The sequence below is a fragment of the Cololabis saira genome, chromosome 5 (genome assembly GCF_033807715.1).
Source record: "Cololabis saira isolate AMF1-May2022 chromosome 5, fColSai1.1, whole genome shotgun sequence".
In the NCBI taxonomy this organism is placed as follows: domain Eukaryota; kingdom Metazoa; phylum Chordata; class Actinopteri; order Beloniformes; family Belonidae; genus Cololabis; species Cololabis saira.
The window spans coordinates 6,671,572-6,684,430 of record NC_084591.1 but is presented as its reverse complement, the minus strand read 5'-3'; the positions used below and the strand labels follow the sequence as shown (position 1 = coordinate 6,684,430).

General features: G+C 40.1%; 1 protein-coding gene and 1 long non-coding RNA gene across 2 annotated transcripts in view; one reads left to right on the top strand and one right to left on the bottom strand.

Annotated features, from left to right (window-relative positions):
- LOC133444572 (transmembrane protein 168-like) overlaps positions 1–3,565 on the top strand; it is a 15,223-nt gene extending 11,658 nt beyond the window's left edge. Inside the window, exons 4-5 of the mRNA XM_061722415.1 lie at positions 582–856; positions 2,277–3,565. Coding sequence (XP_061578399.1) covers positions 582–856; positions 2,277–2,824 — 823 coding nt within the window. The 3' untranslated portion in view covers positions 2,825–3,565. The remainder of the gene's footprint in view (positions 1–581; positions 857–2,276) is intronic.
- Positions 3,566–6,079: 2,514 nt separating this feature from the next.
- On the bottom strand, positions 6,080–12,648 carry LOC133443699 (uncharacterized). Its single transcript, XR_009782682.1, has 2 exons — positions 12,138–12,648; positions 6,080–10,624 (listed from the first exon to the last, which is right to left on the bottom strand). It is a non-coding gene; the product is annotated as an uncharacterized LOC133443699 (long non-coding RNA).
- Positions 12,649–12,859: the final 211 nt, after the last annotated feature.

The window sequence follows — 12,859 nt, the reverse complement described above, 5'->3', positions numbered from 1 at the left end:
TCCTTCCTCCCTTCCTTCCTTCCTTCCTCCTTTTTTTCTTCCTTCCTTCCTTCCTCCCTTCCTTCCTTTTTTCTTCCTTCCTCCTTCCTTTTTTCTTCCTTCCTTCCTCCATCCTTCCTCCTTTCTTCCTTTTTTCTTCCTTCCTTCCTCCTTCCTTCCTCCTTCCTTCCTTCCTTCTTTCCTTCCTTTTTTCCTTCCTTCCTTCCTTCCTTCCTTCCTTCCTTCCTTCCTTCCTTCCTTCCTTCCTTCCTCCATCCTTCCTCCTTTCTTCCTTTTTTCTTCCTTCCTTCCTCCTTCCTTCCTTCCTTCCTTCCTTCCTTCCTTCCTTCCTTTTTTCCTTCCTTCCTTCCTTCCTTCCATCCATCCATAAATCAGTTTTACACAAAAACGTCATCAACGGGAATTTATCGTTCTTACCATGAGATACAAATTCTTACCGTGGGGAATTTTTTTGACGGTTTATCGTGAACGGTAAAATATCGTCCCTATGTGGGAACATCATTTCTTTAGGAGGTAAAATGCTGCAGTTGAACCAAACGTGAAGTGAAGCTGCTTCATCTGTCCGTCTCTCCGTCCTGCAGCCCCGACGGCCAGCCCACGCTGCTTCCCCCCGGGCAGGTGCACGAGCTCAACAAGCGCTCCACCGGCATGCTGAGCAGCGTGCAGCGCTTCTTCGCTCATCACATGATCGAGAACCACGGCTGCGACTACTCCACGAGCGGCGTGACGGCGGAGGCCCTGCAGGCCCGGATCAAGGCCTTCCTGGAGCTCCGCACGGCCGACGGGCCTCGCCACGACACCTACGTCGTCTTCTACAGCGGACACACGCGGCGCTGCGGGGACTGGGCGCTGGCAGGTGAGACGACGGGACGCCGACGGCATTAGTGGCATTAGTACAGTGATGAAAAGTTGGGATGGGCAGCAATCTGCTGTTAGTGAGCCTGTAAACTTTATTATTATTGCTATTGTATGTGTTTGGGAACAAAAGAGCAGAGAAACGCTTTTTGTGGACGAAGAAAAAACTTGTTGTTTATTCCAGTCTGTCGTTACAACTACCCCGTAACCAACGGTAACAGAACACTAACTGAAAACTCATCCTCATCATTAATAACGGCTAGATTCTTGTGAATTCTAACCTACTGAAACTAAACAGTGTCCTGCTCGTGAGTGGCCACTACACTTTTACTATTTTTTTTACCATTATTAGTGTTTTTATTACAATTATCATTATTAGTATTAATTTTTTTTACTGTTTTTTTACTATTATTTGTATTACTATTATTTTTATTACAAATATTATCACTATTATCATTAGTAGTATTATTATTAGTATTATCATTATTAGTACTATTACTGTTATTAGTATTATTACTATTATTTTTATTATTACTATTATCATTATTATTATTACTACTAATATTATTATTTCCATTATTATTTGTATTATTATTATTACTATCATTAATAGTGTTATTAATATTAGTATTATTATTATTATTATTATTTTTATTAGTATCATTATTATAACTGCTATTATTACTATTATCATCATTATTATTACTACTGCTATTTTAGTATTATTACTGCTATTTTCATTACTATTATTAGTATTATTATCATTATTATTACTACTATTATCATCATTATTATTACTATTATTTTATTATCATTACTGCTATTATTATTACTATTATCATCATTATTATTATTATCATTATTATTATTATTATTATCATTATTACTATTATCATTATTATTACTACTATTGTTTTATTATTATTACTGCTATTATCATTATTAGTATTATTACTATTATCATCATTATTACTATTATCATCATCTTTATTAGTATAATTACTATTATTATTAGTATTATCATTATTTTTATTAGTATAATTATTATAACTGCTATTATTACTATTATTATTATTATTATTACTACTATTATCATCATTATTACTATTATCATTATTATTACTACTATTGTTTTATTATTATTACTGCTATTATCATTATTAGTATTATTACTATTATCATCATTATTATCATTATTATTATTATTATTATTATAATTATTACTATTATTATTATCATCATTATTATTATTATTTCTATCATTGTGACGAGGTGGAAGATCAGATGACATTTCCTGACCAGTTATTGCAGGAATCTGTAAATCCAGCAGCTCTGCAGGTTTTCCTTGCGTGTCGTCGTGACCGTGTTGTGACCGTGTTGTGACCGTGTTGTGACCGTGTTGCTGGTGTTTCCCCCGTCAGGCGGAGACGCGCTGCGACTGCCTCAGATCCTGGACTGGTGGCGGGAGAAGAACGGCGGCTCCTGCTCGCGCCTCATCCTGGTGCTGGACTGCGAGGACTCGCTGCCGTGGGTGAAGGAGGTGCGGCGGGTGGAGGGCCCGTACGTGGCGGTGCAGGGGGCCGAGCTGGCCCGGGGGGCCGACGTGGAGCAGCAGGAGCCGCCGCAGCTCGGGGACTTCACCGCCCAGTGGGTGGAGTACAACTGCAACCCCAGCAGCGGCGTGCAGTGGTGCCGGCGGGGCCGGGCCGTGTCCGCCGCCTACGGCGTCTCGCGCCACTGGAGCGACTACACGCTGCACCTGCCCACAGGAAGTGACGTCACCAGCCACTGGAGCCTGTTCTTCCCGCGGGTCACCTACCCCGTGGTGCAGCTGGCGCTGTGGTGCGGCAGCCTGAACTTGCTGTGGATCTGCGGCGTGTGCCTGCGATGTCTGCGCAGAGTCAAGCTCAACTGGTTCCCGCCGGCGGTGCTGGACACGGGGCAGGGATTCAAGCTGGTCCGGTCCTAGCGGCACCAGCCCGGGGGGGTTTTATCACTCCACACCGCAAAAAATCACAATCTTAACAAGAATATTTGTTTTATTTCGAGTTAAAATGTCTAATTTTTAGTCTAAAAATCTCATTACACTTAAAACAAGAGTCATCACTGGAAAAAACAACAATTTTCACCTGTTTCAAGTAGATTTTCACTTGAAATAAGTAGAAAAATCTGCCAGTGGAAGATTTGCTTGTAATAAGAAGATAAATCTTGTCCCACTGGCAGATTTATCTACCTATTTCAAGTGAAAATTTACTTGAAACAGGTGGAAATTGTCAAATAAGTTATTTTTGTGGTGATGACTCTAAATGTTGAAATAGCAGTAAAACCACATAAAAAAAAAAACAAGACTCATCACTGGAAAAAACAACAATTTCCCTTAAAATAAGTAGAAAAATCTGCCAGTGGAACAAGATTTTTTTGCTTGTAATGAGAAGATACAGGACTGTCTCAGAAAATTAGAATATTGTGAAAAAGTCCTTTATTTTCTGTAATGCAAAAATGTCATACATTCTGGATTCATTACAAATCAACTGAAATATTGCAAGCCTTTTATTATTTTAATATTGCTGATCATGGTTTACAGCTTAAGAAAACTCAATAACCTATCTCAAAAAATTAGAATTTTCTGGGAATCTTAATCTTAAACTGTAAACCACAATCAGCAATATTAAAATAATAAAAGACTTGCAATATTTCAGTTGATTTGTAATGAATCCAGAATGTATGACTTTTTTTTTTTTTTTTTCTTTTTTTAAATTGCATTACAGAAAATAAAGAACTTTATCACAATATTCAAATTTTCTGAAACAGTCCTGTAAATCTTGTTCCACTGGCAGATTTTTTCTACTTATTTCAAGTGAAAATTTACTTGAAACAGGTGAATATTGTCAAATAACAAGTTATCTTTTTGGTGATGACTCTTGTTTTAAGTGTAATGAGAATATTTTGACTAAAAATGAGACATTTTAACTAGAAATAAGACAAATATTCCTGGTAAGATTTTGAGTTTTTGCAGTGTAAAAAAGAGGCAGCTTTCAGGTTGTGGCGAGTATGAAGTTACTGAAAAAATTAATCGGTTATGAGTAAGATTTTTGTATTTTTAAATATCAGGTTTTATATATATTTTTGAAATTGTTTGCTTAACGTATCAGATAAGATTTAATAGAAACTCGATGACTCTCCTTGGAAAACATGCAGCCAAATTTATCCGATGAGACTGAAAACACTATTTTGCACATTTGGTCCTCATTGTTACGTCTAACCCACTGCCGTACGTTCACGTGATGCCTTTTTTTAATATTCCTGTCACCAAACGTCCAGCTCACTCAGCTGATCTTTTTAATCCTAAACCAAAGTTGTTGCATTTGCAATTTCTCAAGTTTGAAATATCTTCTAGATGCTTTATTTTTTCTTCAGTCCTGTTTTGATGAAGGGATTATTCTTACACAAGTATAACGTGTTTTCTTTCTCACCTTTTTAACAAATTACTTCCTCAAATGCACTTCCTTTTGTATCTGTGTGAATGTTTAAAGCCGCTGTTGCAGTACCGCCTCTGACCACACGGGGGCAGCAGATCACAGTCCGTCTGTCTGACTCAACCAGCCAGTCTCATTACGCCCCCATGTGGCCAGAAGTGGTATAACTACAAAGTGCTTTTTGAGGATTTCTTCTTTTTATATTCACTCCAGCTGCTTCAAGTTGTATGAAGAGTTTTGCAGGTACAGATGAGTGCACTAACAAGATATTTATATCTCCTGTACCACAGCCGGATCCTGAGGCTTATAACAGTTTACTGGACCTATGAGAGTTTATGATCAGTTTAAATAACGTGATTTAAGGGATGGGTTACACTATGCAATAAATGAGAAGTGGAAGTTCACTTGTCAGATTCTGATTTTGTGGAGCGGCTGGTCGTCGTTCTGACGCAAGACTGAAAATTTACCTTTCGCCGTCACAAATCCATTTCCCAAAAGTTTCCTGGAAGCACTCGCTTAGTTCTGTGTGTAATTACAGGACTGTCTCAGAAAATTAGAATATTGTGATAAACTCATTTTCTGTAATGCAAAAATGTCATACATTCTGGATTCATTACAAATCAACTGAAATATTGCAAGTATTTTATTATTTTAATATTGCTGATCATGGTTTAAGATTAAGATTCCCAGAATATTCAACTTTTTTGTGATGGTGTAAGCCATGATCAGCAATATTAAATGGCTTACAGCTTAAGAAAACTCAAATGTCCTATCTAAAAAAATTTGAATATTCTGGGAATCTTAATCTTAAACTGTAAACCATAATCAGCAATATCAAAATAAAAGGCTTGCAATATTTCAGTTGATTTGTAATGAATCCAGAATGTATGACATTTTTGTTTTGTTTTTTAAATTGCATTACAGAAAATAAAGAACTTTATCACAATATTCTAATTTTCTGAGACCGTCCTGTATATCCACCGTGAAGAGGAAGGAGTCGTTTATCTGGTCTATTACATGTTTACATTCTGAAAGATTTAAGAATCACCCACTTTTAAAGTTGACTCTTGTAAGTTTCTTAAAGTTCCTTTTAAGAAATGACTCTAGCGCCACCCTTCACCACGACGGCCGTTGGGGGTACTGCAGCCAACAGTGAAGCCGGCACGGGAGAACGGGGAGAACGTGCATGCAGCGTCATGTGACGTCACATCCACAGGACAGCGCGGGAAATTCGGGACCGAATTGCAGCACATTTTGCTGCACACAGCCTGTTCAAGGCAACGGAGAAATACACTAGAGGGCTCATTCTTTTGGGTTTGGAACGCTTCATCTGACATTATTACTAGAAAACTTAAAACGTATACAAATTTTTTTCATAAATCCTGCCTCAATCTCCTCTAAAAAGCAGAATGTTACTTGCACAGTTGACCTGAAAAAGTGCAGACGAAACAGCTTTAAATTACATTTTCTTTTAAAAACCAAAAAGAAACAATTAGATTAAGGAAGTGTTTGCTGTTCTTCATAAATTGAGGTCGTCTGACGGCTGGACTCATCCAGACCTTTTCTCATCAGTGGAACATTTGTTGCCATGGTAATGAGAAAAAACAAAATCCTGTGAACAAAATCTTTGCATCCATACAGTAAACACTGCAATAAGAAAATATGAATATTGAACTGCTTGGAGGTCAAACGTAACTGCAGTGAATGAAACAAAGTGCTGCAAGAAGATCACGCAGACTCTGGAAACGTCAGGTTTTTGTTGAATTTTATTGAAAAACAATAGAAAACTGAAGCAGCAGCATATTTATCTCTATGATCCATAACACGTTCACATTTACACAAACCAAGATTAAAATGGCATTTACAGCATGTTGTCAATCGACGCTGAGGAGACGTGACTGAAACAACCGAACATGCGCCGCCCCCTAGCGGCTGCAGGTGGAACTACCCACAATATCTCTCAAATTCTAGTTTCCTTACATTATCCAGTTTTAAATTCTGCTTTTTCTGATTTCAGAGCTGATGTGCAAATTCATAATTTTTATTGGTTTAAGCTTTAAGCACATAAATCAGTCCACGGCCTGAACCCAGGTGCACGGCGAATCCCCAAACAGCGTCCGAGAGGAATTAGAAAGGTCTGGATAAACGCAGCGTATCATATCAACTCAACATTATTATGCTTTTAATACGAACGGAAATCACCGTCGTCGAGGATGTAATAATCTGATAAGAGCACGACGATAATCCTTGTAAAAAAAAAAGACGAATCTGGGGATTACATTCAGCAGAAAACGACTGTAGTGTCATTAAAACTTCAGGCTGGTCCACGACAGGAACATCTGGAGCGATATTCACCTCACAGCTGCAGCTGCGGCGTCGACTACGTAAGACAGCGGCACCGAGGTAAAAACCAGCACCAGAAACGCACAACTCATCCCTGAAAACATCTAAACGTTTTTGGTAACAGTTGCCGACCGGATCGAGCTGGTTTCAGTTTTCTTTAATGAACATAAAACTGAACCTTCACATCATTGAATTTTCTGCTTATTATACTCTTAACACGTTCTATGTCTTTAGTTTTACCTTGAAAAGTTCATTGATTCAATCGCATAAAATCTTATTCTGATCACACATTGGGGACAAAGACAAAAAAAATATATTTATATCGTAATAAAAAGTTGCCAATCAATGATCTGACCGTGAAGAGACGTCTCGGTCCGTGTACTTCACGGCCATCCGTTTTTTGTTTTGAAATGACAAAATAAAATTAGAGAAATAATCCAAAATAATCTGTTTCCCTTTTGTTTTGATAATAAAAACCGGAAAACGGATCGTTATCCGTTATCCGTTATCCGATTTCATTGATGTGTTTGAAAATCAAAATTGGGAATTAAAACAGCGAGTAGAAAACTCTTTTCTCTATTTCCTATTCGTAGGATTGGACAAATGGGGGGATTGCACATGCGCAGTAATAAATGAAGAAAGTTGTTTCTGGTTCTTTTGTTCATCAGATTGAAAATGAACAGTTTTAGATTTTTTTAATGTTGAAACAGAAAATAAATCAAATATGAAACCTGGGAGTGAAACATGAGTTTAATCTGTAATCTGTCTTCACTCCGTCATGAAACTGCAGTGATGTCGTGACAGTCCGTTCAGCTGCAGCGTCCAATCAATAACATGTACTGAACTCTAACATACTGGAAACGAATAGGAAATAGAGAAAAGAGTTTTCCACTCGCTGTTTTAATTCCCAATTTCGATTTTCAAACACATCAATGAAATCGGATAACGGATAACGATCCGTTTTCCGTTTTTTATTATCAAAACAAAAGATGGGGAACAGATTATTTTGGATTATTTCTCTATTTTTATTTTGTCATTTCAAAACAAAAAACGGATGGCCGTGAAGTCCACGGACCAGTCTCTCCGTAACTGGTCTGATCTGACGACCTGCTTTGACCTGCTTTGCTTAAAATGAACCAAAACCAGGTTGAACAGCAGCTTATTTGTGGGTAATTTGGGTCGGGGTTACGGCTTTGGCTAAATGCTGGAAATGTGTCTGTTTCCAAATGTAGTAGTACCGCTCCTGGCCACTCGGGGGCAGACGGCTCTGCTGTGTTGACTGAACATGGACGGTCCAACACACCCAGTCGGAGCGTCGTTTAATGCTCCGATACGCTTCGTGATTTACAGTTGTGATCAGTACATTTCACCCCGATTACGATTTGAATGTGTTTAAATGTTGGACCCCGGTCGTGGCCGGGGACGCGAGGCGCGTCAGTCCATCACAGGGTTTCTGAAACAGTCTGAAAGTTACTCCAGGTGGTTTCTGAGGTCGCCGTCGCCAAACATCTCCGACTTTTCACAGCCTCTTTTATTAAAAAAACTGTTTAGCGATGCGCTGCCCTCGTGTGGTCAGAGCTGGTATTGCTGCATCCTTTTAAAATGACCATGATTCTCTTTTTATTCCCCTAACATGCAACGTAAAACTTCCTGAACGCCGCTGCGGCGGTCCGGAGCAGCGTCTACGGTTGTGATCCAGCACGTCTCCGGGATAAGAACTTCCCGTCAGTGTGATTGTCGAGGATTTTCTCTAGAGCTCCGGTGTCTCGGTGCCTCGTTTCACGAGAAGGAACTCCGGCACGACACCAACTATTGTTTATCATCACCCTGAAATAAGAAATAGATATATATCTACAAAAACACCTCAGCTACATCCCGTCTATCAAGCATAATATCACCGGTTAAATAACCCGAACATGGTTGGCTTTTCTTCATATTTTCTTTGTACAAACTGAATGTTCTCCGGAGCGTCGGAGACGGGGATCGGGCGGGAGCGCAGGCGGGAGACGAGAAGCACCTGGGATCACGCCGGCTCTAAACTACCACGACGCTACTCCAGCTTACATAATCAGCTTAAACAAGGTCCGTGGACTTCGCGGCCATCCGTTTTTTGTTTTGAAATGACAAAATAAAATAGAGAAATAATCCAATATAAATCCGTTTCAATCCGTGTATCATTCGTTCTTTCCATGTTCAATTGGCAATCAAAAATCAAGACATGAAAAAGTGACTGGTTATTTTGTTATTTGTTTTTTATTATAACACAAAAATTTTAGGCACAGATCAAAAATACGAAATAGAAAAACGGGCCACAGGACTGAATTAGATTTTAATATTTAATTGGTCGAGTTTACATGACCCGGCGGTTCTACATCCATGGTACGCGGCAGTTCGGGTAACCATGGCTACCATGGTGGCGCTGGAACAACAGATTAAGGATTATTTTTTAAAACCCGACCAATTAAATATTAAAATCAAATTCAGTCCTGTGGCCCGTTTTTCTATTTCGTATTTTTGATTTGTGCCTAAAATTGAAATACGTTTTTTTGTGTTATAATAAAAAACAAATAACAAAATAACCATTTTTTCATGTTTTGATTTTTGATTGCCAATTGAAAATGGAAAGAACGAATGATACACGGATTCGTTTCCCATCTTTTGTTTTGATAATAAAAAACGGAAAACAGATCATTATCCATTATCCGATTTCATTGATGTGTTAGGAAATAGAGAAAAGAGTTTTCCACTCACTGTTTTAATTCCCAATTTCGATTTTCAATTTGTTTCCAAGGATACTGAAAACAAGGATTGGACAAATGGGGGGATTGCACATGCGCAGTAATAAATGAAGAAAGTTGTTTCTGGTTCTTTTGTTGATCAGATAGAAAATTAACAGTTTTAGATTTTTTTAATGTTGAAACAGAAAATAAATCAAATATGAAACCTGGGAGTGAAACATGAGTTTAATCTGTAATCTGTCTTCACTCCGTCATGAAACTGCAGTGATGTTGTGACAGTCCGTTCAGCTGCAGCATCCAATCAATAACATGAACTGAACTCTAACATACTGCCCCCCACATTGGAAACAAATAGGAAATAGAGAAAAGAGTTTTCCACTCGCTGTTTTAATTCCAATCATTATCAAAACAAAAGATGGGAAACGGATTATTTTGGATTATTTCTCTATTTTTATTTTGTCATTTCAAAACAAAAAACGGATGGCCGTGAAGTCCACGGCCCAAACGGACCCCGAGTTCACACCGAGGCTTGCATAGCGGAGGACGATGGGGAGCTGGAGACCCGTCCCCGGCGGCTCCGAGTCCCGGGTGAATATTTAAGACGTCTGGACGAACGACGAGCGTATTTACACGGCTGGACGCGTCTCGGCCGCCGGAGTCCGGCTGAGGGAAGGAGAAGTGGGTCCTCTACGTCTCTATTTCCACTTGCCCACCCCTTCCTTTAGTTCCAGCCGTGTCTCGCCCCCCGAGAGGTCGGTTTCCCTGTGAGTCCACGAGTCCACACACGGGCACAAAAACAGGATGAGGTAAGTTCCTGTAGTACGAAAATTACTACATGATTCGGCAAAATGTAAAAGTGCCTTTTCCACTTGGGCCTCGGCGGAACTGGGTTCATGTGTTGGCACGACGACCGCCGCGGCTGTGAGTGTGTGTGTGTGTGTGTTTGTGTGTTTGTATGTGTGATGGTTCTCTTTGTTTTCGTTTCCCGTCCATCCATCCGTCTCCTCTTCCTCCTCCTCTTCCTCCTCCTCCTCCTCTTCCTCCTCCTCCTCCTCTCAGGACTTCCTCTGCCGCAGAACGTCGGAGCTGCCGTTGAGTTTGCTCCGGCCGGACGGGGCGGGCGTGGGCGGGCCGGCCGTCAGAGGGCGGTCCCACTCGCCCGGCGCTTCCTGTCTGCGCCGACGGGTCTCTTTGTAGCGGAGTGTGATGTCACTGCGGGAGAATGGACATTGTTAGGAGGAGAAACCCACGACGATCGTTTAGGCTTAAACGTTCGGTCTCAAGCGGCATGAGAAGTGAGAACCCGTGAACTCCGCCAGAAATTACTCAAAACACAATTTTTCTGTGCCTTGTACATGCGGATTAATCCCAGCAACCATTTTTCACGATGGATGATTTTTCTACAACATGTTCATGAGTGACGGAGACGTCTCATTAGGGCTGGGCGATATATCGAGATTTTAATATATATCGATATATTTTCAAACGCGATATGGTACGAGACAATATCGTTTATATCGATTTAAAAAAAAAATATATATATATATATTTTTTTTTATGATTTTGATATAGCTTATTTTGTGACAAATTGACTTGAATGTTTTCTTTGAGATTTGCACAAATGTTTTGTTATTTGCACAACTGTCAACCTCAGTGGAAAAGTCTGCCTGTTACTGTCTACATTGTATTAATTACACAGTGTATTTTAATGTAATTGTTATGCAGGAAAGGGATAATTGTTTTATTTTATTCAAGAAGCATTTTTATTCTATATATGCAGGCATTTTATTTTTATTTCATTTGTTTTATACATTTTGATATTGTGCAGACCTCTGTTAATAAAGGAACCTGTGTGACATTTGGCACGAGGCTTTGTATTAAAACTGACTCAGAAAAAATGAAGCTAAAAGAGATGCTATGCTATAATGCTTTGGGGAAACCCCAATTATGGCACAAAAAAAATATCCATATATATCGAGTATCGCCATTCAGCTAGAAAATATTGAGATATGACTTTTGGTCCATATCGCCCAGCCCTACGTCTCATAATAGTTTCATGATAGTAAAGTTGCTTTCGTCAACAAAAATTCTGACTAAATATCGTCGTCAACGAACCTTTATCACCTGAGGAAAACGAGATGAGACGCAACGAAAATGCTGGTCATGTGACGATAACGATAATTAAATGTATAATGCAATATCGTAGACAAATAAAAAACAGACTAAAATGTAGATTACAAAATAAAAACTACTAAAATGTGTCTTCATTTTCGTTGACCAAAACGAGACGAAATGTTCTAACAAAGATCCTTAATCTCCATGTTTTCAGTAGTTTCCTCTGGTTTAGTCTTTAAACTTTTCTCGTTTCTCCATTTTCTGTTATCTCTTCTCTTATTTTCTTCTCTTTTCTTTCTTATACTATTTTTTATTTTTCTTCTTCGTGACAGGGGTTAACTTTGGCCTGGGGAGTTTAGTTCAGCATTCGCTTTAAAGATATCTGGCGCCATCTAGCGTTGTGAATGGGTATAACGTCTAGACCCCGAATGTAAGACGACCCCCACTTTTTCAGTCTTATTTCAATGCAAAAAACACCGTCTTATATTCGGACCAATACGGTAATAAAAACTAAAATGATAGCTGGACCCAAAGACTAGACTCAAACTAAAACAACAGCACATGATAGTTGAGGTTTGTGCGTCCCGCAGCGCTGCGAGCGTTATCTTACCGGATAAAAAATCTCCACAGCGTCCAGATGAATATGAGCAGGATTCCTAACAACCAGCACTGCGTGACGAAGAAGGGGATGGGCAGCATGAGGGTGTTTGGGTCGTACTTGACCACTATGAGGAACTCTGTTACCGTGATTGCCGCCACCAGCCACGCCTGCTGACCCAGCTTCTTGTGGAACTTCCTGTTGGGGGGGGAAGAAATGATACGATGTGATTAGTCCAAGGCCCAATCCCAATACTCGCCCTTCTTTTCTTCACTACCCCCTAAAAAAGAAGGGACGGATTTTAGGGCACTTGAGATCTAGGGCAGTGATTCTTAACCATAGGGCCGCGGCCCACACTTGGGCCGCGAGCGCCATCTAGTGGGCCGCCAAAAAAATTTCAGTTTTGTACGTGTGGGCCGCGAGGGCCGCGGGGCTGCATAGCAACTCCCGACCAAATGAGGAGAAGAAGACACTCAGCTAGCTGTACGTGTAATAGTAAGAGAAATGGTGTGTCTTTACAGAGAAAATCCTTCATTTTGCACAGAGTAGGTTTAGATCTGCCAGGATCAGAGATCGATTAATTGGGTCTGCGCCCAGAGCGAGCGAGCGCGGCGTGATCATTTACCCTGACGCGTCCCCGCGGCAGGGGAGGTCGGCTGAGGCTGCCGCTCGGGCGGCGGGCTCCGTCGTTACTGCTGAAGGATGGTAGATGTAGATGCGTGGGCTGTCGTGTC